The following is a 23,441-nucleotide window of genomic DNA, read 5'->3' as shown; positions in this document are numbered from 1 at the left end:
AAAACACTTAATCAATTCATATAGATTCATCAGCATTTTACCAATATGTAGCAAACTATTTGAAAGCTGGGCCGGCTTAAGCAAAAATAATGCACTAGGCAAAATCAAATTTTGCTGCCTCTAAAAAAAATTGAGCTCTAATTTTAATTTAATCTCTTCCCCTATATTTTATGTGACATATCAAACATAAAAAAAATTTTAATTTTTTATTATATGTATAAAATTATATGTAAAAGACTTAAAAATTATTTCTACTATTTTTATTCAAAACCCATCACTATTGCGACTATCGGAAATCGCGGAAGTGATTGTGTGGTTATTTATATTCTTGGAATAATTGAAAACGCCCAGCATAGGCCGTAATAGAAAGTTATATAATAAATTTAGACAATATTATTTTATTATATAGGTAAGTGGTTTTCACGAATGAATTAATTCAAATATTTTTATTTTAAAATACTGATACAACTATAAAAAATGTACGAGTTAATTTTGAAAATGCCGCCCTATTGAAGTGCCCCGCTCTAGGTAGATTTCAGTCAATTAGTTTACGGCTAATTACCGAATTTCCGTGTTGTATTCTGAACCCAAATATGAGAAACGTAATATCAAATTCCTATTTTCATTCCTTAACCAGCTGAGAAGAATAACTTTTGAATTTTTTATTTCTATTTTTTAGAAACAAATTGATATGAACACTATAAAATATTACAATTGAAAATCTAATCATCTTGTAAACAATTATATAAGAGTAGATATTTAGAACTTAATTATTGATTAGTACCAGGTGGTTTAATGGGACTCCTACAGTAGGAGTGAAAGTTTCAAACAATGGTTTCATAGTTATAGAAGTAATAGTTAATATAAGTTTTAAAAAAAAGGAAAGTGTATGCAGTTAGGTACATATAATAGCTATTGCAATAAAATATGCTGTACTACTCTGTATTATATATCGCAACCACTTAGTGAAATCACTCATTTTAAGTAACTGACGTGTTTCTACACTAAATTAAAAATTTTTCGACTTTTTCATGAAGCTGATAAAAGTAATTTTATCCACACTGTGAAATATTTGATTTTCAAAATTAACTGTAAATAATTAATTAAATAAATTAACTTAGTATGTAATTAATTGTGGGTATACTAAACTAAACAGTGAGAGCAGACCCGAATCAAGAGGAGGGAAACATAGGTCCACGCCTAAGGCGGCTTTATCATTTTGATATTATAGATAATTTTTAAAAAAAATTACAATTTCTAGTACCTACCGACTTAAATCAAATTATGTATAGTAAAAAATAAACTATATATTATTTTGTATTATTTAAATTAGTAGTGATTTATTTGTCTGCAAATGTATTGATTTAATAAATTTTTAACTTTACATAAATAAATTGAATGAATTCAGAATTAAGTCTGTATTAGTATTTCTTATGTAAAAAAAAATTATTTGATGTAGTATTTACATGCAAGGGGCTGCAAAACTTGAATTTGCCTAGGTGTGAGTAAACATTTGAGCTGGGCCTAAATGAGAGTAAGTCCGTACATTTATCAAAAAAACTAATTCCGAGTTAGGTTTTATTTTTGGACTACTTAATATTTTCGTTGATTTCTGTGAACTTACTAATCAAAAACTTTTGATCCACTATTTTAATTACTGCATATATGGTAAGTAAATAATACTCTCGACGAGTTTTTGTATATAAAGAACAAAAAAAATATTTTTATTTATTATATTTAATTTTTATAATAATGATGTTTTTAATTAAATTCTTACGTTTCAGTTTTAATATCTTTAATTTGCATTTACTTTTCTTAATGATTTTTTTCTTTAGTTTTGTAGTACAATATTCTAGTAACTTCTAAAAAAATAATTCATTTTCCATGTTATTTAATATTATTTACTATTCAATTACTAAAGAACTGATATAAGGAAAAATATTGTCAACGGACATAGGCTCCTACTATGTTACAGATGAAATATATATATTTAATATATGTATGTGACCAATAAGTTTAAATTGTTTGATAAATTTGCATAAAATAACTACCTAATTGACCAAAAAATCAGTTTATACAATGCACATGATACAAATTATTTACATCAAATAGGTTGAACATAGTATAATATTTTATATTCATTGAGCATATTAACTGTACAATAATTTTTAAATACTACGAGGTATGACAGAAAAATAACGAGACTTTCTAAGTATAACATAAACTATTTACGTTATCCATAAAACGATTATTGAAATACGATAAGAAAACGCTTATCTAAAAGTACTATAAGTATTGACAAAATTGGTTCATTTTTTCATACGTTATTAGCCTTGTGATTAGTGCTAGTTCGACAATACTGCCGAAAAATGTTAGATTTAAAAATCGAACAACGAGTTAACATTAAATTTCTTGTAAAATTAAAAAAAACTGCCACGGAATCGTTTCGAATGTTAAGTGAAGTTTATGGTGAAGAATGCTTATGCAGAGCTCATGTTTTTGAATGGTATAAACGGTTTAGCAGTGGAAGAGAAGACGTTGAAGCCGATGATCGTCCTGGACGTCTTCAACAAATGAAAACATTGAAAAAATCGAACAAATTATTCGGCAAGATCGTCGATTAAGTGACGATTAAGAGCTGTAGCAGAGATGGTAAATATTGATAGAGAAAGTGTTGTAAAATTTTAGTTGAAAATCTGAACATGAAAAAATGTGTGCCAAAATGGTCCCTAAAAATTTGACGGTTGATCAAAAATTCAATCGTAAAAAAATTTGTTCAGATACTTTAAAAATTATCAAAAACGATCCATTTTTATTAAATAGTATTATAACGTGTGATGAAACGTGGATTTTTACATATGATCCTGAAACTAAAAGGCAATCCATGCATTGGAAGACACCAACTTCCCCAAGAATTAAGAAAGCACGAATGAGCAAGTCAAAATTCAAAGCAATGCTCATTATTTTTTTTGATATTAAGGGAATAATTTTTGTTGAATGGGTGCTTAGTGAACAGCAGTCAACCAATATTATTATAAAGAGGTATTAATTAAATTGAGAGAACGAGTTAGAAAAAAACGACTAGATCTGTGGAAGAATGGCTAGGTTCTTCACCAAGACAATGCTCCAGCTCGCAGTGCATTTTCAATTCAACGTTTTTTGACTGAAAAAAAAATTTCTATATTGCAACATCCACTGTACTCACCAGACCTGGCTCCTTGTGACTTCTTCTTATTCCTAAAAATTAAAAGTTCATTAAAAGGAACCCATTTTCAAACAGTTGATGATGTAAAAATGAAAACGGCAGAACTTCTAAAAGGGCTGACTGAAAACGATTGGCAACATTGTTTTCAAGAATAGTAGCAACGTATGCAGCTGTGTATAGATGCTGAAGGTAGTTACTTTGAAGATGATAATCATTAATTTATAAAATTTAAAAAATAAATAATTTTACTAGAAAAATCTCGATACTTTTTTGTCACACCTCGTATATTTGATAAATCTTCAAATAAAATTATCTGATCAATTAACAAGCATAACAATTTACAAGTTACAAATAATTTACTTCAAATTTTAATTTTATATTTTTACTACCCAATTACTAAGTACATACATAGATAATTTCATAAAAATCTAGTGCATATCTTAAATAATAATAAATAATACAATTTAAAATAAACTAAATTATTTAAGCAAAATAAAGAAAAAAAATTGTCATTTATACTATTTAATTTCATATTGAATCATAAAATTAACCTAAAAATTAAATATATCACAGTGGAAAATATTACTGCTTCATGAAAAAGTTGAAAAATTATACACTTAGTATAATAAATGTCAATTTCATTAAATGGATACATACATAAATTATAAAATATAGTATAAAAGTATATTTCCACCAGAATTTTGAATAAAATATACATTTTCTAAACATAAATAATTTTTGTATAATGATAATTTTTTTTGTGAAATTATAAATATTAAATTATAATTTATCAAAAAATAAAAAATAAAAAAATTGCCTTTTTAATTATGAAAATATAATTTCTATTTGCTGGCAAAAACCCTGCACACAATTTCGTTCTATAGATTTAGTAACTAAACTATAAATTAACACAATTGTAGCCAATAATATCATTATAATAAAAGTTGTTAAAAGGTAATGATTATTCATGTATAAGCTCAGTGGTAAAATAGATTGCCAATAGATAAAAATTAAAAGTATTAAAAAAAGTATGAAATGCCTTATTGATATTATTTGGTTTATTACCAAATTTTCATTACAAATTTGAAGGCTATCATTTTTCAACTTTTGTAGTTCAATCTTACGTAGTAAATCTGAAAATTGATATAATTATAAATAGTATAATATATTTTCTATAAATTTATAAAAGTTCCTTACTGTCATTAATTTTAATATCTTTGTCAAAATTATCTTTGTTAGCTGTTATCTCAAACACGGCTTCAATTGATTCATGATCTGAATAACTAAAATTTTGTCCAGGAACACGTGATGGTAATGCATATCTATGTTCTTTTACACTGACCTAAATTTGTTAAATATATTATAAAGACTTGTATAGTCAAAGATATATTTTTTTATTATATTTTTGCAGTTATTTTAATAAAGTAAACAATAAAAATATTTGCTTTTATATAATAAAACTCTTGTATGTTATTCTTAGAATATTGTTATTATAATTTAAAACTGTAATTAATTTAATATAATAAGAACTCCATTGTAAAAATAATTTTATATATTTGAATACTTACTGAATTTTTCTTATTAAATTTATATAGTATATAATCTATACGAGATTCACCTTCACTTGGATTTCTATAAGAATTTTGCGGATGGCTAAAAGTACATTTTACACTATTTGATGGGCACTAAAAAATAAAATATATAATATCAGTATCAGTTTTTTTTTTTTATAGTTATTACAGTTGTATTTATAAAAAAGGTTCAAAAAATATAAAAAAACTAATATTGAATGAGTATTGTACATTAATTTTAGTTAGCTAATAAGTGTAAATTGTATTTTAGTATAGTTAGTATTATAAATTGAAAAAGAATAAGTATTAATTTCATTCATAAATTGATTCTGAGTAGAGTTAAATGAACAAAAAATAAAATAAAAGTATTTTTGTAATAACTTCATTAGTTTATATAATCATTTTTATAAAAAAGATAGTTTAAAAATAAATTTCTTTTATTATATTAAATTTATTTTGATTTATAATATATATATTTGTATATTTAAAAAAAAAAAAATCTTATGGTTTGTTTAGATTCTAAATTTTTTAATTTTCTAAACTTTATAACTTCAAACACCGAAATACTTACAGCTAAATAACAATCCTTCATATTTGCACCAAAGCTTATTAACTTATAACAAATGTCATTAGGATCCGAGTTGATATCTCCGGCTAAAATTGCTAAGTCAGAACTATTTGATGTAATACGTATGAAATTTGCTGTTTCAAATGCTTGAATAACTCGATGTATTATATATTTATCATTTGATGGATTATAACAAGCATGTAGCTAAAAATAAAAATTGTTACTTATAATTGACTATGCAAAAATATTTATAGGTATTAATAAATTTAAAAAAAAAGTAGGCCTTAAAATATCATTATTAAGTACATTGGATATTGTCTCTATAATATACTTTTCAAAATTATTTTAAATAATATAAAATAAGATTTAAAAACTTTAAACAAAATATAATAATTATTATTGCATTATCTATTAAAAATAAATACTCTAATTTAAAGTAATATTCACAACGTAGGTAAAATGGATAACTGATACTAAGAATCTAAACATTCTAAATTGTTATATTTAAATGTTCAATTTTCATATACTATATTTTTATAGAATATATCTATTAATAATATTATGAATATATAAGACTTAACTTATTAGTGTACTTTACACAATTATGCTAGGTGTTATTATATAAATATTTTATCCAACAAAATATATAAAAAAATTACATGTGTAGTGTATACATCAACAACAAATCCTTGTACATCAATACGACATAACCCAACTCCTTTGCCACCAAACCAATCTCCATGCATCACCATATGTAGATAACCATTCAAAATAAATGAATGGTAATGAATGTCAATGATTGGGTAACAAGACATAATGCACATTCCTGATCCCAACATGCCACTTAAAAGGTAAAACAATATTTAATTTTCATATTAATTATTTTTCCCATCTAAGTAAATTTTTAGATTGTAATCAGTGACAATGAAGTTCCTAGACACTGTACATACATTTTAAGATAAATTAAAGGCTTAAATATATTATTGTTAGACTTTTATAATTGAGAATTTGACAAGCATAACAACTTCACTACATTAGTAAGGACAATAGTTAAATTAATATCTTTGAAAATGAGAGAATATCTTATTTTATCTCTATACTTTTGATTTCATAATAACTTTTTACTATGGACATATTTTCACCAAGGCCTTTGATGGAAATTGGAACTGTTATTAGGTCTTTATTAGACTTAAATTCATATTATGACATATAATATCAATAAATTAGCCACTTTTACCTTATATGATAGATATATATATAGCTTCTATATTAAAACCATCTTACCTATTGAAATAATGAATGTACTTAAACTTAGTTTTACAATATTCCTTCAAATATCTCCAATCATTTTCACACCATAATTCTTGAAGACATACAATATCATATTCACCGTTTCTCAATCTGTTAGCTAATGCCTTTACTCTTTCAGTTCGATTTTCTGAAACTAATCTTAAACCCCTGAAATGATATATCTGTTTTTAATACAACACAGTAGGGTTTTTATAATTATAAGAAAAGCTTACCATATATTCAATGTAAATACACTCAATTTCATTGTATTTAAAAATGATTTAGGTATAAATAACCAAATAGGTACTAAAAATTAAAAATGTATGTAAAACAATAAAATTAGTTGTATCTATTACAACTGTAACAAAGCACCATTTATGTCTGTTACTAATACTCCACTTCAAAAAACTCCAATCTAATATACTATGTAACTAGTAAATGTATTTATCGTCTTGTGGGTTAAAAATTATTATTTAATTTGTTTTTTATGAAAATCACATTTCAACAATTAAGATTATGACGAGTAACAATACCAATTAATGTTAAATCATTAGGTAACAATATTATACTATAGTTAAGAAATTTAATATAATTTGCATTTGATGTGTTGGGTAACTATAATTGTTACACGCAGAAAAAAATGTAATTAGTAAAATTGTTATCACTTATCACTTTTTTGCTATATCCACGCACAGATATCTATATTATACGAGATAAGGTACTCGTGACGTTGCACATAGGAAACATTGAAGTCAGATTTCAAAGATTGGATCTGCGTCAGGACAAATTTCAACGTTCCAAGTGCTTACCACGTATGCGCCAGGAATTTTGTCTAAAGTAAAATCATTAATATTTTAGGTCGATATATTAATGTTTCAACATCGATGATTTGTTTTCGATTAATCGATTAAACATTGATGTATATGTACGAAATGATCAAACTTAAAAATCAATGTTTATGTTCGAAAAGTACGAATTTTTTTTTTTTTTGTATTAATTTAGTATGCAATATATAAACATTGTTTCACAGTATACACTATACAGTTATAATCATAGCTCGTAAGTTTATGCACTAAAAGCGCATAAATAAACATGCGATAAAGCACTAACATTTGATCAAATATACATTAAAAATCTTTAACTATGTACGAAAAAAAAAGTTTAAGGATTTATTATAATAATAAGAATCATCTATTTATATTTTTAAAAGTTTTATTTTTTCTTCGGTTACATTTTATTAAAATTATAATTAATGAACGAATGTTACGAAAATAGACTAATTGTATTAGGAGAGTGGTAGTGGTGCGCAATAACATTATTTTCGTGGTACTCCATTTAACTTAAATGTAATGTCATAAAAAAATAAAAATATTGATAAAATACTAAAATTTTATAAACAAGTTCGGAAAAGTAAATAAGAATGAATTCAAACATTTATTGATCTAATTTTTTTTTTTGACTTCCACAAAAAACGATTTCGTTGAATTTAGATAAAATAATATGCACTAATAACTCAAAAAAAAAAAAACTAATTGCCAAATATGCCAATAGACACAAAACATTCAAAAACATGCTCTATTTAACTTTAGATTTTTATTACTATTGTTATGAAACGGATTTCTATCTCAATTAGCATATTCTCCAATTTAGCAAAGAAAACATGCAAATGCATGAACTTACGAGCCCTGATTATAAGTATTTAATATGTTTTTAAAAAATATAAGTTAAACATAGTATTTTAACTCTTAAATGTATTACTTAATCAAGAAAATAGTCACTGTGCAGATAATAAGGTGTGCAACCAGTGGCGGACGCAGAAAAAAATTTCGGAGAGGTTTTGAAAAAATAAGAATAATTACCGTCGGCCCTGTTTTTAAAAATTTGGTGCCCCGGGCATATTATTTATGCCCCCTCCCCAAAAAAAAAAAAAAAATAATAATATAACACTTATTATTTCATCCATAACTTATAAATGAAAATCGTTTAATACTTTTTTTAATTAACAAATTAAACAAATTATAACATAATAAAACATAGTATTTTCTTTTTTCTATTGTTTAATTTTTTTTTTATTAGGTACATCATTTTTAAATTAATTTTGCTAAAATATGTTGCCACCCTTGAGACTTGACGCTCCCGGACATGTGTTTACCATGGCTTGCGTAGACTTTGTCCGCAGGGGGGCCCAGGGGCAGCTTGTCAGGGAAGACTTTGAGACTGCGTCTCCTCTTAAAAATAAACTAGCTACTTGTAAATAATATAATTAATTAAAAATAATAATGTATAGAAATATTTTCATTTGTATTTAAAATATATTATTATATCGTTTTCATTGTTTATAATTATATTAAATTGAAAGTCACAAAATCGAAAACCTATTAATAGCTATTCGATAGAAATACTATTTTAGTCATTCTGCGGGTAATTACGGCTCATTACGACGGTCACCAGTTCAATGAAACTGAAGCCCGTCAGTTGCAAACGTAACATATAATGACATGGCTAGTTGGTCGGAGGGAGCCGGGGAGAATAAGCTGCGTATCATAGACGCTTTTGAACCTGGGTTCACGACAGTAATTGCCGTGCCGCTGCGCCGTGTAGCTCGTGTTTAATTATTTTTACTAGCTTTAGACGTTTTATTCACGGTTTATTAATTATTTAATAATTATTATACGTATATCCGTCTAACATTTATTATTAAATTTTACATTTATAAAAGCATTTCAGCATTTGTTCATATTTTAAAATGCAAAAAGAAAATATAATAGAATTTTTACTAACCAGTGGTTTTAATGCTTTAACATACGAACAAAAAAATCAAATTAAACTTAATCGCCCAACTCCTCATTTATTATTAACATGTCAAGACGGTAAAGGTATTAAAACATTTCAAAAGAATTGGTATAATAAATTTCCATGGCTTACTGGTTGTGATAAACGAAATAAAGTGTTTTGTTTTACTTGTGTAATATTTGGAGGGGAAAAGGAATGGAGTGTTAATGGATTGTCATCAATAAAAATTTTTTTAAGGAAATCAGAAAAACACGCCATTTCTCAAAATGATTTAACTAATCAAGAAAAATGTCATCTATTGGGTAAAGTCCGAATTGAACACGTGGTTTCAGAAGGTCGACGACTTGCTGCTGTAAAACATAACGAACAGGTCGGTATAAATAGACGTTTAATAGCACGTATGATACATATTGTTTGTTTTTTGGGCAAACAAGAACTTGCTTTTCGTGGCCACCGGGAAAATAATAAATCTTTAAATAAGGGGAATTATCTTGAATTACTCGAGCTACTGGCTCAAGAAGAGCAGTTGCTTAAAGAGCACTTATTGTCATCGGCAATATTTAAAGGGACATCTAAGATGATACAAAATAATTTGATTGAATGCGTTACTTCCGTTTTGAATTCAAAAATTTTTAATGAAATACAAAGAGTTAATTACGTATCTATTCAAGCACATGAAACGACTGATGTATCGTGCCGATCCCAAATGAGCATAATTTTTCGGTATGTTGTAGAACAAAAAATTGTAGAACGATTTATTGGTTTTTTTGACGTTTCAAAGAATAAAACAGCCTCTGGATTAGCAGATATAATTTTATCTGAAAATTAATAAGTGGAAAATTGGAAATAAAATTATATGTCAGACCTATGATGGTGCATCGGTTATGTCGGGAGAAAATAGTGGTGTACAATTTCTTATAAGGCAAATTTATCCAAATACATTATTTATTCATTGTTACGCACATCAGTTGAACTTGGTATTGTTACACGGAGCGAAGACAATAAAATCAGTCAAACTCTTTATTTGCAATCTAACTATGTTCCACACGTTTTTTAGTCGGTCTACAAAAAGAAGTGAGTTGTTAAGAGAACAAGGTTTTAAACTTTCAAATCAATCTGACACTAGATGGAATTATCATTCAAGAGCTGCTTTCACAATAAAAAAACATTTTTTAGACCTCAAAAATGCTGTTTTACATGTAACTGAAGAACCAGGTTGGGACCCTATATCCGTTTGTACAGCATCTGGTCTTTATGATAAGCTAAATGATGCGAACTTCGTATATTTTTTGATTTTGTTTGGCAAAGTTTTTTTATACACAGATCATGTATTTAACTTTCTCCAATTAAAATCACTTTCGAATATAAAATCTTGCATTTTTGAAATTCAAAATTTAAAAAAAAATTTGACCGATTTAAGAAATGATACAAATGTGAATAACTATTGTGACGAAGCAATACTATTAAACAACAATTTAGAGTACGAAGACAAAAAATGAAACGAATTACGTAAAATTACATATGAAATTCTAGATTCATTAATCGTCCAAATTAACATACGATTTGAAGATTTTCCAAAACTAGAGTTTGTAGAAATTGTAAATGAAAAAATGTTTAAAAGTTACTACACTCAATTTCCTGAGGCAAAGTTCATCAAGTTATTACAGCAGTACCCTAATACTTTTGATGCAGATCGTTTACGCAATGAATTGGCTGTAATTTATGCGGATGATAAAAAACATTTGCCTCCTCATGAACTCCTAGATTTTATAATAAAAAGTAAGTGATAATAATAAATTCATTCAAATTAAATATCATTAATTTTCATATTATATTTAATTTTTCCTTTGAAATTCACAGGTGATTTACATCAAGATATTTATCCTCAGGTGACTAAACTTTGTCAGTTAGTGTTAACTATTCCATCTACGACAGCTTCTAGTGAACGGTCTATGAGTACATTAAATCGTATCAAGACTTTTCTTAGAAACACAATGACCAATGATCGGCTTTCAAGTTTATCATCCTTGGCGATTGAAAAAAATCTACTGGGTGATATGGCAAAGGATCCAACCTTTGTATACAATCTTATTGATGAGTTTGCAGATAAAAAAGATCGAAGAATTGAATTAGTTTATAAACAAATTTAGTATTAAATTATGTTAAAAATATTAATTAAATATTAAATGAAATAATAATATTTAAAATAATTCATTTTTTCAATAAAAAGGTTTTTCTTGTTCGTTGTTATTTGAAATTTATGTTATATAATTTAAGTCTCCCCAGAATATTTACTCACGAGCCGCTACTGGGGGGGGCCCCTTAAAAAAAATGAGCCAAAGATTCTCGTACTTAAGACTACTAGTATAGTTAAATATTTTAAATTTTATAAATTATTTATTTAATTCAATATGCAAATATAAAAATAAATACTATTTAAACTTACACAATTTATATCTGAGAAATCCTCATTTACATATTATTATACTATTTAAAACTCCATCCTTCTGTCCACGAGAGTAAGGTTTTTGAATGTATCAATTACATCTTCAATTTAAGTTAATAAAACATATGGTCCGAAAAAACTGCCAAATGGTATCATTCAACTAGGTAATAAAATAATAAAATTCATTGGAAATACATTAGTTATTGATGGAGTGACACATATTCTTACACCAGGACTTGTGAGTTTATTGTTTTCAAAATATCCATATCATTATACACAGCAAGAATTAGAAAAATATAAATTGATATTAGTACAAACTTCAGCGCATTTAACCTTAGATGGTGCAAAGATTAAAAGTGGTGGGGATAAATATAAAAACATTATTATCAAATTGTTTTCATCTGGCAGTGGACTGGCTATAAAGTTACAAAAACATAATTTAGTATATTGGAACGATCCTAACGAGATTGTCGATCGATTGCGATTACTCTTAGCATCTCAAGCTGCTGGTAATACAGGCGTTTCCAACAAAATAATATCTATTTACGTGGAATTATACAAAGCCGGAATAATAAAACGTATTCCAAATGTCTAAACGGGATATCGCTATAGAACTACACAAACCTGCTAGAAAAAATTACACAAGGCGTAGAGTTAATGTTTATGGCAAAAACGATCTTTGGCAAGCCGACTGGGTCGAAATGATACCATATTCAAAGCAAAACAAGGGATACAAGTACATTCTATGCGTTATAAACTGTTTTACAAAATTTGTATGGGCAATAGCATTAAAATCTAAAACTGCCAAAGAAGTTTCCAGTGCAATGCCGAAAATACTGCTTAAACGCGCACCAAAATTATTACAGCTCGATAACGGTAAAGAATTTTATAATTCTACATTCGACGCATTGATGAAGAAGTATAACATACACAAGTATTTAACTTTTAGCATCACGAAAGCATGCATTGTTGAACGTTTTAACCGCACATTGAAAGAAAAAATGTTTGGATAATTTACGGTGCAGGGCTCGCACAAGTGGTTTTCTATTTTACCGAAACTGATTAACGAGTACAACAACTCAAAACACAGAACCATAGGCATGACACCAGTGCAAGCTGATGCAGATCCAATGACCGTCGTAATTAAACAACGAAAAATTATTAATGGGAAAATCAAATTTAACATTGGTGATAACGTTCGTGTAAGCACGTATAAAGGGTTATTTACGAAAGCTTATTTACCCAGCTGGTCTACAGAAATATTTAAAATTGTGAAAATAAATGAAACTTTACCTATTACTTATTAACTACAAGATTATATGGGAAGACCTATCGCCGGTTGCTTTTATTCAGAAGAATTATTGAAAACAAATTATCCGAATGACTACTTAGTAGAGAAAATTATCCGTAGGAAAGGGGACAAAATTTTTGTTAAATGGCTTGGGTTTGATGATACGCATAATAGTTGGATAAATACGATTGATGTTAAAAAAAAGTATCAGTCTAACTACAGACATGAACATGTTCGGAACCTCTCAGGCTAGTGAAACAAATAAATTTATAATAAATCTCGAAAAGACGATAAAATCATTTACGTCTAAATTGGATAAAATCGAATATTTACTCGAAGAAAATCATAAATCCCTTCAAGTTCAAGAAGAACAAGTAGAAGTGATACAATCGACATGTGTACAAATAGCTGAGCATATGACAAGAGGTGAAGTATCATTACAATTAATCAAAGAAAGTACAGAAGGGTTAAAAAACAAAATACCAGCTATACTTAGTCAACTCAATACTATTGAAACTTATTATAAAGACAAACCATAATGCCTTCAGCCATCTTGGACATGCAATGCGTACTTGGTTTAAACAAAAAATATATGATTAAAGAAATGTTTGTGGTAGACACAGAAACTTGGGCGACTCAACATTGGATTTTTTAACATTCAAAATCTATGCAGGATAATAAAAGTCGTAAAACCAACAAGTGGCTAGAACGTAATTATCATCAACTATCAATAAAATACGGTGACATCGAGTATGAAGAAGTCGGAAGAATATTGAATTCATTAAAGTTCACCTGCATTTACGTCAAAGGTGAACAGAAAAAACAAGTTCTCGTGGAGTATATACCTCACGTGGCACTCATCAACATTGAAGACTTGGGCTGCCCTCGTTTGGATCAAATATGTGATGACGAAACTTTACCTTGTTGTATTTTTCATATGGAATTTAATCCTAAACAATGTACATTTTACAAAGTATTTGCTATAAGGAAATGGTTTATAAATTATTCTTAAAAATGTAATTGTATTTAATAAACTTAATAATATTTTAACATTGGTTTTTTTTTTCTTTTCACGCTAACTTAGGTATCCTAAAATTGTCAATACATGGTTATAGGTTGCAAGTGATATTATTTATATATATAGAATTAATTACATGAATATACAAAAATATATTAAAACTAACTAAATTTTATTACATTTATTTGAATATATACAAAGTGTTTTTACAAATCCTAATATTCAGTATCAGTTATTCAGTGTTAATTTATTTGTTCTGATTGTCATTAGCTTGTGTTTAAACGATCGTATGGAAACATTGTCTCTACTGACATCCTTCTCGTCCACACCGAACAAACACTTTTTGTGATCGTTTAATGTCATGTGGTTATCAACGACATGCTTCCTGATTCCCTTCGCTTTGATTTTTTCCTTTCCAGCCAAAATATAAGAGTATGATTTAGCTCTCAACGCACAGAACTCAGTCATTATGTCGCCCTTGGTCTCGTCGGAAAAAAGACCGGGAATTTTTTTATGATCGTCTATATATATAGCATGGATGGTCCTTTGGCAGGTCAGACGTATCCATTCGATCTAGCAAATTAGGGTTGATGGTCAAGTCTCCGTAAAAATCTTTCGTATTGATGTGATACACAAGAGAATCTAAAATAATAATAATAATATGTATTAATTAGTATTTTTATACTCACATATTGGTTTTTATATGTATATTTATTCACCTGTATCAGTGTACATAAGCTTAATATTATCTCCATAGTGTCTTTTCATTACGTTATAGTGGTAATCATACATTAATGTTTTGCTGATGTCTAATACTGAAAAACCTATAGAAATGAAAAAATAAAAAATATGTAAAATAAAAGTGTGCTAAGACAAAATTTGATGTTTACCTATATAGAAAGGTTTGTTGAATTTAATAATCTTATTTTCCAATGTTACAGCGTTCAAATTTTCGATAGACGTTGTAGAATGTTTAAAGGTGCTCTTATTTATAAGTTTTTGTAAACGTCTGTCATTGGTTACCAATTCCATTTGTATTCTTTTTCACACGCTCTCCATTGTTTTCCTTACACGAATAGATAAATGTTTAAAGTTTATAAAGGTTTATCAATATATTAACATACCAAATACAGCGTTATTCATGAGTTTGAAAAAATCTCTCTCAAAGTCATTCGTAGCGTTCTTCCTCATCGCAGTATTTAAATTAATATAATCGGCTAACCAAGGAGATTGATTGAATTGCACGACTCTATTTACCTATAATATATTTATGTTATAAATGTTAAATAAATTAAAAAAAAATAATAAAAATATGTTTACTTTTTCACTATCAACCCGTTTGCTATAGCCTGCTGAAGATTACGATAGTGTATTATATAATTGTTTTTCCTCTCGAATGTCACCATCAGTTTCTTTACCTTCGAGCCCATAGGTATACCGTTTTGAGGGAGAAATGGTAAGTCATTATGCTTATCATGTAGGTATTCAGGATAAGACACATCTACCTCGTATATTCGTCCTATGGGCGAAGTCTCATTCAAATCGTTGATCCCATCCAACGTCGGCTTGACCCATTTAAAGTTACCATAGGGCATGCAATGTGACATCGCCCAACCGTACAGATTGTTACCTAAAAATAATTACAGAGCATATTATAATATTTTTGAGAAAAATAAATATATGTATACTTATAATCCTGATAAACCAGCCACGAATGTGACTTCATATCATCATAATCGGGTACCTTCTCACAGTTAGCTTTAGCATAACGCATGCTAGGTTGCACCAGCCCACCTCGTATACCTATAAAAAAATTTAATTCAATAATTTGTTTATTTAATAATAATAAAATAATTTCTAATACTAACCATTTTCAAACATCAACAACATATCATAATCTGACAGCAGTTTCAGCTTCATTGAGGTGTATTTAAGCATACAGTCAAATGAAAACCCTGGAGCGGTGTAATAGTATGCAGGATCTAAGTTGTAAGCCTTCATACACACATCGTGGAAATTTTCGAAAATGTCTGTCAGCAGCAATACATCAATTTTTAAATATAGATCCGAGTATTCACCAATCGTTTTACATCCAAAATGTCTCCACACTTTCATCGAGTGCTCTAACTCTTTATCATCTAGATTCGACTCAGTCAGGATACTGTAGAATTCGGCTTTATCCGGTAACGCATTTTCATCAAGCTTATTTCACGCGTCCGTATATTCATAAGGGTAGACACCCTTACGGGTTACAAGGATCATATCATCAGTGGAAAAATGTTTCCCAGTCTCGCAAAATTTAGAAAAGTCAGGAGTTAACAAATTTTTAGCGAGCTTTGAAAGTTTCGAAGCCATGAATCTATAAGTGTCTATGAGTCTGATTGTAAACGTATTTGATACGTATTTGGAAAAGGAAATAAACTTCTGCTCACTGTTTGGTATAACTGTAATACTATGCGTATCATATCCTAATTCTGTCACTATAAAATGAGCATCATAATTCGAGAGATTATGTAGGAAACACGGAACAAAAACAGGTGTTTGAAGTTTTTGGTTACACATATTGCATAGAGCTTGACGATATTTTCCGGAAAGGTGACAGTGATCGGCCGTTTTTCGATGTTGTGTCTCATGAAGTGGTGTAAATTTTATACAACATAGATTACAGTGAGTTGCAAGCTCGTGATCCACTCTATCACGTGCGCTCATATTTATCTTTACGTTTGTTTTTACCAATTTCTCTATCTTTAAAGATATTTCAGTCACCATCTCCACGAAACGTTTCGCTACATCACCACGTTCCTCACTACCACGATAAATAATCATTTTAGTCGGTATATCATATTCCTTAAGCAGACTTAATGGAACGTCATTGAACGGCTTGACGAAAAGCCCGAAACTCATAGGCTCGTGTTTGTGAATAATTTGTGTGTTTTTCCCCTTCTTCTCACCATCGGTCTTCAACAGAAGTGCTCCGAAGTCAGCTTATATAACGATGGGATGTCGTTATGTGTTCCTCCACGCATCAAACTTTATAAAATCCCCTTCTGCTGGCATAACTGGTAATATCGGTTTATGTAATCCACATATCAGTTTATGTTCCTCTAACGCAGCCTGTCCACTCAATTGATATTTTCGAGGTATATTGTCAAAACTTGTAAAACATTGCTTACAAAATAATAATTTGCTTTCATATCTATTTTTTTGTGGCCGAACAAGTCTCGAAAAATTAGATATATATATATGTAATGTGTATTATCATTTTCCGTCACTAATAACAGATTAAAGTGATCTCGTTTTTCTTCATCTACAACTCGGAGTGGGAAAACCTCATATGTTGGGAACTTTTTCGGTGGTTGTAAATGCTTTTTAATACCATAAATATTTATGGAGACGAGTGGATTATTGTTTTCAAATATTTTTATATCAGATAATGGAGTTGGAAATGAGATACCATCGAAAATATATTTCCCCTCGTGTCAGCGATAATTTTCACCAATACGACATTTCGGTTCCTCCGTTACATGCTTAGCTAATATAACCCACTTGAAGCAATATTTATCAGTATTTTGTGGATTGATTGTACCCTTTTTTCTATCGATACTATCTGGTAAGGCTATATAATATGAAGCAGACATTGGTATATATTTATACACCCCTAATAACAATCCATCTACAGCTTCTAGCGCGAATCCACTTCCTCTCTCCGAATAAGTCTCTTCTTCCGTTAATAATTTTATAAAAGATTCCTCAACAAGTGCTGATATATCCGACTCTCTAAACAAATCGACTGCAGATGTTTTGAATGCACGATTTTCTGAGGAATTTTCCACACACGGGATATTATAAGTGGCCTCTAGTTTTAAATTAAATTTAATGGCGTTTTTCTTAAGATGTGTTTCCAGTATATGTATTAAATTGGATTTCAATGAGTATAAAAATATGTTATAATTTTGAACATTATCATTATTTTTAGCGTAATACCATACGATTTTACGGTTTGCTGATGTTAAAATTTCTACAAGACCTGGGGATCTAACCAGTTCCATACGCACTTTTTTCACCTTAATAGCTGAAGTAGAATTAACGTTGGAAATGCGTTTACCATTGACTATAGTCGTATAAGAATCTTTAAAAAAAAATATATATATATATTATCTCATACTCTATCGATGATATTAACCTTACACTAATTTATAATCCTATAGTATTAAAATCAAGCTAACACTTTATAACAATCTACACATTTTGGAAACTGATTAACTTATACTCTGTTCATGTTATTAAAATATAGCTTAGACTGTATAAAAATATTTAAATTTTAAAAACTAACATTTACATGTTACTAAAAAAATAGAAAAAAAAACCTATATTCTACCTATATCCTTAAGTTAATATTATTTTTATGATATTAAAAATAAAACTACCCTTGTATATTTTCGTTCAAGCCCTCGTTTTCAAATTCCATAAGTATCTCCTTACACACATTATCGTTATCCCGTAGATTGCATACATTTTGAATAGTTTGATACTGGTTTGAAGGTCCTGCCTGCATGTTTGATACCATGGTTTGTGAAGAAGACTTTATAATACTATTGTGAGGTGGATGATTGCGAGTAATACCTAATAAAAATAAATTATTGTAGATATATTTATAAAAATAAATAATTATTTGTTTTAATTTATAATAAAAAAATATAATATACATACCATGGAATTTTTTATATGTCTATTGAGATTTGATTTCTTCACGAATGATTTGGTACATATAGTACATGATAAACGCACACCCTTATGCTTATTTTAGTGGAAAACCAAATTGTCTTTACGTGTAAAGGTAGACATGCACTGATCGCATTTAAACATTATTAAATGTATAAAGTATATATGAAATACAGGGGAAAAAAAAAGAATAATAAACACTTGGAAAAAAAAAATACTAAGTATATATTCTTAATATAATAAACACTTGGAAATATTTAAAGACGGTGTGATATTTGTACGTTTACTAGAGCATAACACTGGAGATGTACTGAATGGCTAGTGACACTTGTAGGTGTAGGTATCGATTTGTATTAGTACATGCTTAATGTATATTTTAACGAATCAAACACGATCACGCTAATCAATATGCCATAAGTTAATGGCATTTAAGATTTTTCAGAACAAAATCGTTAAAATGCGACATCCTGGCGGCTAAAGACAATTATAATGTTTTATTCACTAATAGACATTTTAATATCTTTAACTAAATGTCTGCGAAACTCTGGAGACAAGTTGGGCACATTAAGCAGAGCGTTAAAATAGGAATGAATTATAAATGTATAAGCATAAGATCACATTTTAATATATTTTTTTAAGTATTGGTCGGCTAATATTCCTGGGAACGCTGCGTCGCTGCCGGTGGGGTGGGTAGCGGCGTCTGCAGTAGTGGTACGCGACCGAGTGACGGCGAAAGTGGTGGGGGTGAGGGTGGATCATTCATGCATGGAGGGGAGAAATATACATAGGTTACGTGGTCGATCAGTGGGGAGTAGGGAGTAGGGAGTAGGGAGTAGGGATCAGAACCGCTATATTTATCCTATTGCTTTGTATTTTTAAACTTAGATTAAAAATTTGGTTAAGGTCAAACATGGGCGAAGAACTCTTGGTTGGGTTAGCTTTGCTTAATATCCATAGATACAGAACAGTTAAAGTTGACGAAATTATTGATTTATTTGCTGACAGTAAAAAAAGAAATTTAGATTTTGTTATATAATTCATTTTTTAAGTATTTAGTAATAATTTATAATAAAGTTTCAGATTATATTATAACCATAAAAAATTGTGCAATTAATTTATGCCCCCTCCAAAAAAAAAAAAAAATGTTTTACAGGCACGTCACTGGTAGACCACCTCACGCTTGATACTCGCTGATCTGTGTTCTATAATTATATATAATCACAGATTACATAGATATTAATGTGGTTTTACTAGTTCAGTGATGCGGACGCGCGGTGATGACGCTCCCGTCTAATAGTAAAATTGTAAATTATTCACAGATATATAGAAATACAATTGGAAAAACACGTGTAAAAAACTAAATACATAAATGTGTACGAATATTCAGGCGCGGATCTAGATATGAAAAAAGGGGGGCTAGTAAAGTGAGTTACTGCCATAATTTGTTGTGCATATTTATTTGTACGAAATCTTTCTTGCATCTAATTTTTTAAATATTTTAAGTAACTTCCAATATGGTTGTACCTAATAAATAAGGGGGGGCTTTAGTCTCCATAGTCCCCCCTTTTTATCCGTGCCTGTGAATATTAAATATTTTATCTAGTTACTTATGAAACAATATTTTAATTTCCTCAAAAATTATATTGTTATTTTTTTTTTAAGTATTATGTACTTAATATTAATAATATCCTACTAAATATAGTTATGAATGAGAATAATATCTTGTGAAATGAAAAGTTAACTTTTTTTTTAATCTTTATGAACTATAAATATTTTTATCCTATTATAGTATATAAGCAGTGACAGATCTAGAATTTTTTCGTAGGAGGGGGGGATTTAATATATTTTCGCACATAACAAGTCTTGATTAAGGCAATACTGGTCATAATAAATAAACTTTTTTTAATCCATAGGGGGATTTATCTCCTATATCCCCCCGTAGATCCGCCACTATAGTCAAGAAATTTGTATATATGGGGTAACGGTCTAATATGTGACCTACAAATGTTACTCGACTTACCGATAAGATTGTGTTGATCTACACAGTGATGTATTACTAAAATAAATTATGGTTATATGCGTTATTTCATGTAGTAACTATCATATGGCAGCAGAGACGTCGAACTATAAAAAAATCTAGTATGGGGAATATCAAATTTTAATAGTACCTACCTACCTATCAATTGGTGTAAACGGTGGGTGAGGGCTGATTATACTAGTATAATGTTAGGACTATACATTATTTATCTCTTTAAAAAATTATTAATAGGATAACACCCCTCTCCCCAGTGCTCGTCTTGAGGGGGGACGCAGGGTGACGGCGTACCCCTTCTATTTTTTAGAAATTCGAGCGTCTCCCTACTATTATGATGTTATAACAATAACGCTTAATAAGTATTGGGGACGCAATTTTTTTTAAGCAAACAGAGTCCCCCTTCAATAATTTTGCCAAGTCGAGTACTGCCTCCCCCCAAAAAAAATCCTGTGTGCAACTGACGTCAAGTATTAATGAGGGGCTTTTCTCCTCACTCCCTAACTCCCTATACTAAATTTTCTATAAACTGGTAACTGCAAGACCTTTGTTACTTTTATAAAATTGATGATGAACTTAAAACAAAAAAATTTTCTCATTGATACAATGGTTACGACTATCAACAAAATATATTGTACTGTTATATGATTACGACTTACAACTGTTTGTTTTTGTGTATTATCTACGATTTAAGATAAAATCTATATAATATATTGAGGCGGACACACTGCCACATATTCCCTCACCACGCTCGACGCCGCTAGGTTGGTTACCTTGCCTTATCGCAGCACGGCCGTTCCGAGACGACACGGCCATTTTCGCGCGCCGAGCTTTCTCTCTTCGCGCCAGTGTTGCCGATGATGTGGTAATTACCACATACGGTGGTAATTTTATCCAATTGTGGTACATGGTGTGGTATTGTATAAAATGTGGTATTTTTGTGGTATTTATGAAAATACAAAAAAATGTGGTAATATATACCATAGAGATTTAAATTGAAATGTATTGTAATACAAGTTATAAGTTATATATAAGATTTTTTTTTATTATTATATTATCATTAATTGTAATTGTATAATAATCCATAGACCTTATACTAGGTATAAGGCTTTCGGCTTCATAATCATAATGCGTCTGACATAATCAGTTAGCAATCTAGTTATTGTATATATCTGTGGTTACAATGATTACAATGCGACCGCGGTAAATTATAATTGATAACACGAAAATACGAAATTCAATACTAATATAAATTACAAACAATACAATTGTGAAATGTTAATACCAATCAAGTAAATTATAGCTGTTACCTATTATGTTTATAAATATCTATAAAAATTATTTAATAACAATGGATAAATGGCTTAAAAAAGTTGTGCCTGACACTCAATCTACTCAATTGATTATAAAAGTAATAGAAAACATTGATGAACCGAAACCTTTGTTGAGTTTGATTACTGCTGATTCAAGTTTGGTTACTGAACAAGAGCTAGAAGCTTCTCAATCAACAACAGACAAAAAAAAAAAAAAACCAACCGTTAGAAAATTTAATGAAAAATGGTTAACTATAACAGAGTACAAAAATTGGCTTACTACCAAAATGAACATAAAACAAAAAGAAATAGCTTATTGTAGTGTTTGCAGTTCTTTTTTGAGTCCTCACCTTACTGAAATTAAGAGACACGGACAATCCGCCAAACATATTGTAAATTCTAATCAAGTGGTGCTACAAAATTCTGTTAATAAAATTTTTAAAATATCATCATTGACCGAAAAAACTAGAATTGCTGAATTGAAACTTACTGCCCTTTTTGCTAAAAATAATTTACCCTTTTCTTTGTCTGACACACTTACCCCTCTACTGAGTACAATATTTTCTGATTCTAAAATTGCCATAAAATTGACTCTAAAGAGAACTAAAGCAACGGCAGTTATGAAAAATGTTTTAGGAAATAATTTTTTAAATGAGCTGTGTGATAAACTTAAACAACCTGGTACTTTTTACTCACTAATAATGGATGAAACTATAGATATTTCTGAAGTCAAACAGTGTGCGGTTGTCATAATATATTTTCATACAAAAACTATGACTGTAAAAACTCAATTCTTGGATATGGTTGAAACATTTTCAAGTAAATCATATCCTTTTAATTTATTACTAAAATATTACATTATTTTATAATATTGTGTTATTTAGGAACAGCCGACGATCTAACGGACACTCTTTTGAAGTGTGCTTCAGATAAAGATTTAGAGAAAAATATGATGGTTGGATTTTCTTCAGACACAACTAATGCCATGGCCGGACAATTTCACTCTGTTTTTACAAACTTGAAAAGTGCTGTTCCAGGTATTGCTTGTATTAAGTGTTCTTGTCACATGATTCATCTTTCTGCATCCAAGGCTTGTCTAAAACTACCACGTTCAATTGAAGATTTATTGCGCAATGTGGGATCTCATTTTAGTAGGAGTCATTCACGTCAAACCAAATACAAAGCCTTTTAG

The 23,441-nt window shown here is 29.0% G+C and overlaps 5 protein-coding genes and 2 pseudogenes across 6 annotated transcripts; 4 read left to right on the top strand and 3 right to left on the bottom strand.

Moving 5' to 3' along the window:
* Window positions 1-2,357: 2,357 nt before the first annotated feature.
* On the top strand, window positions 2,358-2,649 carry LOC112687046 (protein GVQW3-like). The gene has a single exon (XM_025559574.1). It carries the CDS (start codon window positions 2,370-2,372, stop codon window positions 2,622-2,624), a length of 255 nt encoding a protein of 84 aa, XP_025415359.1. The 5' UTR covers window positions 2,358-2,369; the 3' UTR covers window positions 2,625-2,649.
* Window positions 2,650-3,158: 509 nt separating this feature from the next.
* On the bottom strand, window positions 3,159-7,281 carry LOC112687045 (putative neutral sphingomyelinase). 2 transcript variants are annotated; one of them, XM_025559573.1, is made up of 8 exons: window positions 6,868-7,277; window positions 6,629-6,802; window positions 6,004-6,187; window positions 5,348-5,548; window positions 4,774-4,890; window positions 4,403-4,547; window positions 4,271-4,338; window positions 3,159-3,237 (listed from the first exon to the last, which is right to left on the bottom strand). In XM_025559573.1, the coding sequence occupies exons 1-8, from the start codon at window positions 6,897-6,899 to the stop codon at window positions 3,232-3,234; spliced, it is 927 nt and encodes a 308-aa protein (XP_025415358.1). In that variant the 5' UTR covers window positions 6,900-7,277; the 3' UTR covers window positions 3,159-3,231. The 2 variants fall into 2 exon arrangements, with proteins under 2 accessions (XP_025415358.1, XP_025415357.1); XM_025559572.1 differs by lacking the exon at window positions 3,159-3,237 and having other exon boundaries at window positions 4,005-4,338; window positions 6,868-7,281.
* A 2,099-nt stretch (window positions 7,282-9,380) lies between these two features.
* LOC112686979 (zinc finger MYM-type protein 1-like) lies at window positions 9,381-10,256 on the top strand. Its single transcript, XM_025559476.1, has one exon. The coding sequence runs from the start codon at window positions 9,381-9,383 to the stop codon at window positions 10,254-10,256; it is 876 nt and encodes a 291-aa protein (XP_025415261.1).
* Window positions 10,257-10,916: 660 nt separating this feature from the next.
* Window positions 10,917-11,577, top strand: LOC112686978. Its single transcript, XM_025559475.1, has 2 exons — window positions 10,917-11,206; window positions 11,288-11,577. The coding sequence occupies exons 1-2, from the start codon at window positions 11,038-11,040 to the stop codon at window positions 11,575-11,577; spliced, it is 459 nt and encodes a 152-aa protein (XP_025415260.1). The 5' UTR covers window positions 10,917-11,037.
* Window positions 11,578-14,405: 2,828 nt separating this feature from the next.
* On the bottom strand, window positions 14,406-15,241 carry LOC112687065 (annotated as a pseudogene).
* A 73-nt stretch (window positions 15,242-15,314) lies between these two features.
* Window positions 15,315-18,360, bottom strand: LOC112687063 (annotated as a pseudogene).
* A 3,927-nt stretch (window positions 18,361-22,287) lies between these two features.
* On the top strand, window positions 22,288-23,441 carry LOC112686977. The gene is made up of 3 exons (XM_025559474.1): window positions 22,288-22,405; window positions 22,511-23,068; window positions 23,134-23,441. The coding sequence occupies exons 1-3, from the start codon at window positions 22,288-22,290 to the stop codon at window positions 23,439-23,441; spliced, it is 984 nt and encodes a 327-aa protein (XP_025415259.1).

This window comes from Sipha flava, unplaced genomic scaffold (genome assembly GCF_003268045.1).
Source record: "Sipha flava isolate LNK unplaced genomic scaffold, YSA_version1 32_pilon_pilon, whole genome shotgun sequence".
Taxonomy (NCBI): Eukaryota; Metazoa; Arthropoda; class Insecta; order Hemiptera; family Aphididae; genus Sipha; species Sipha flava.
Note: the sequence above shows the minus strand (reverse complement) of the source record. Positions and strands in the feature narration are given on the sequence as shown.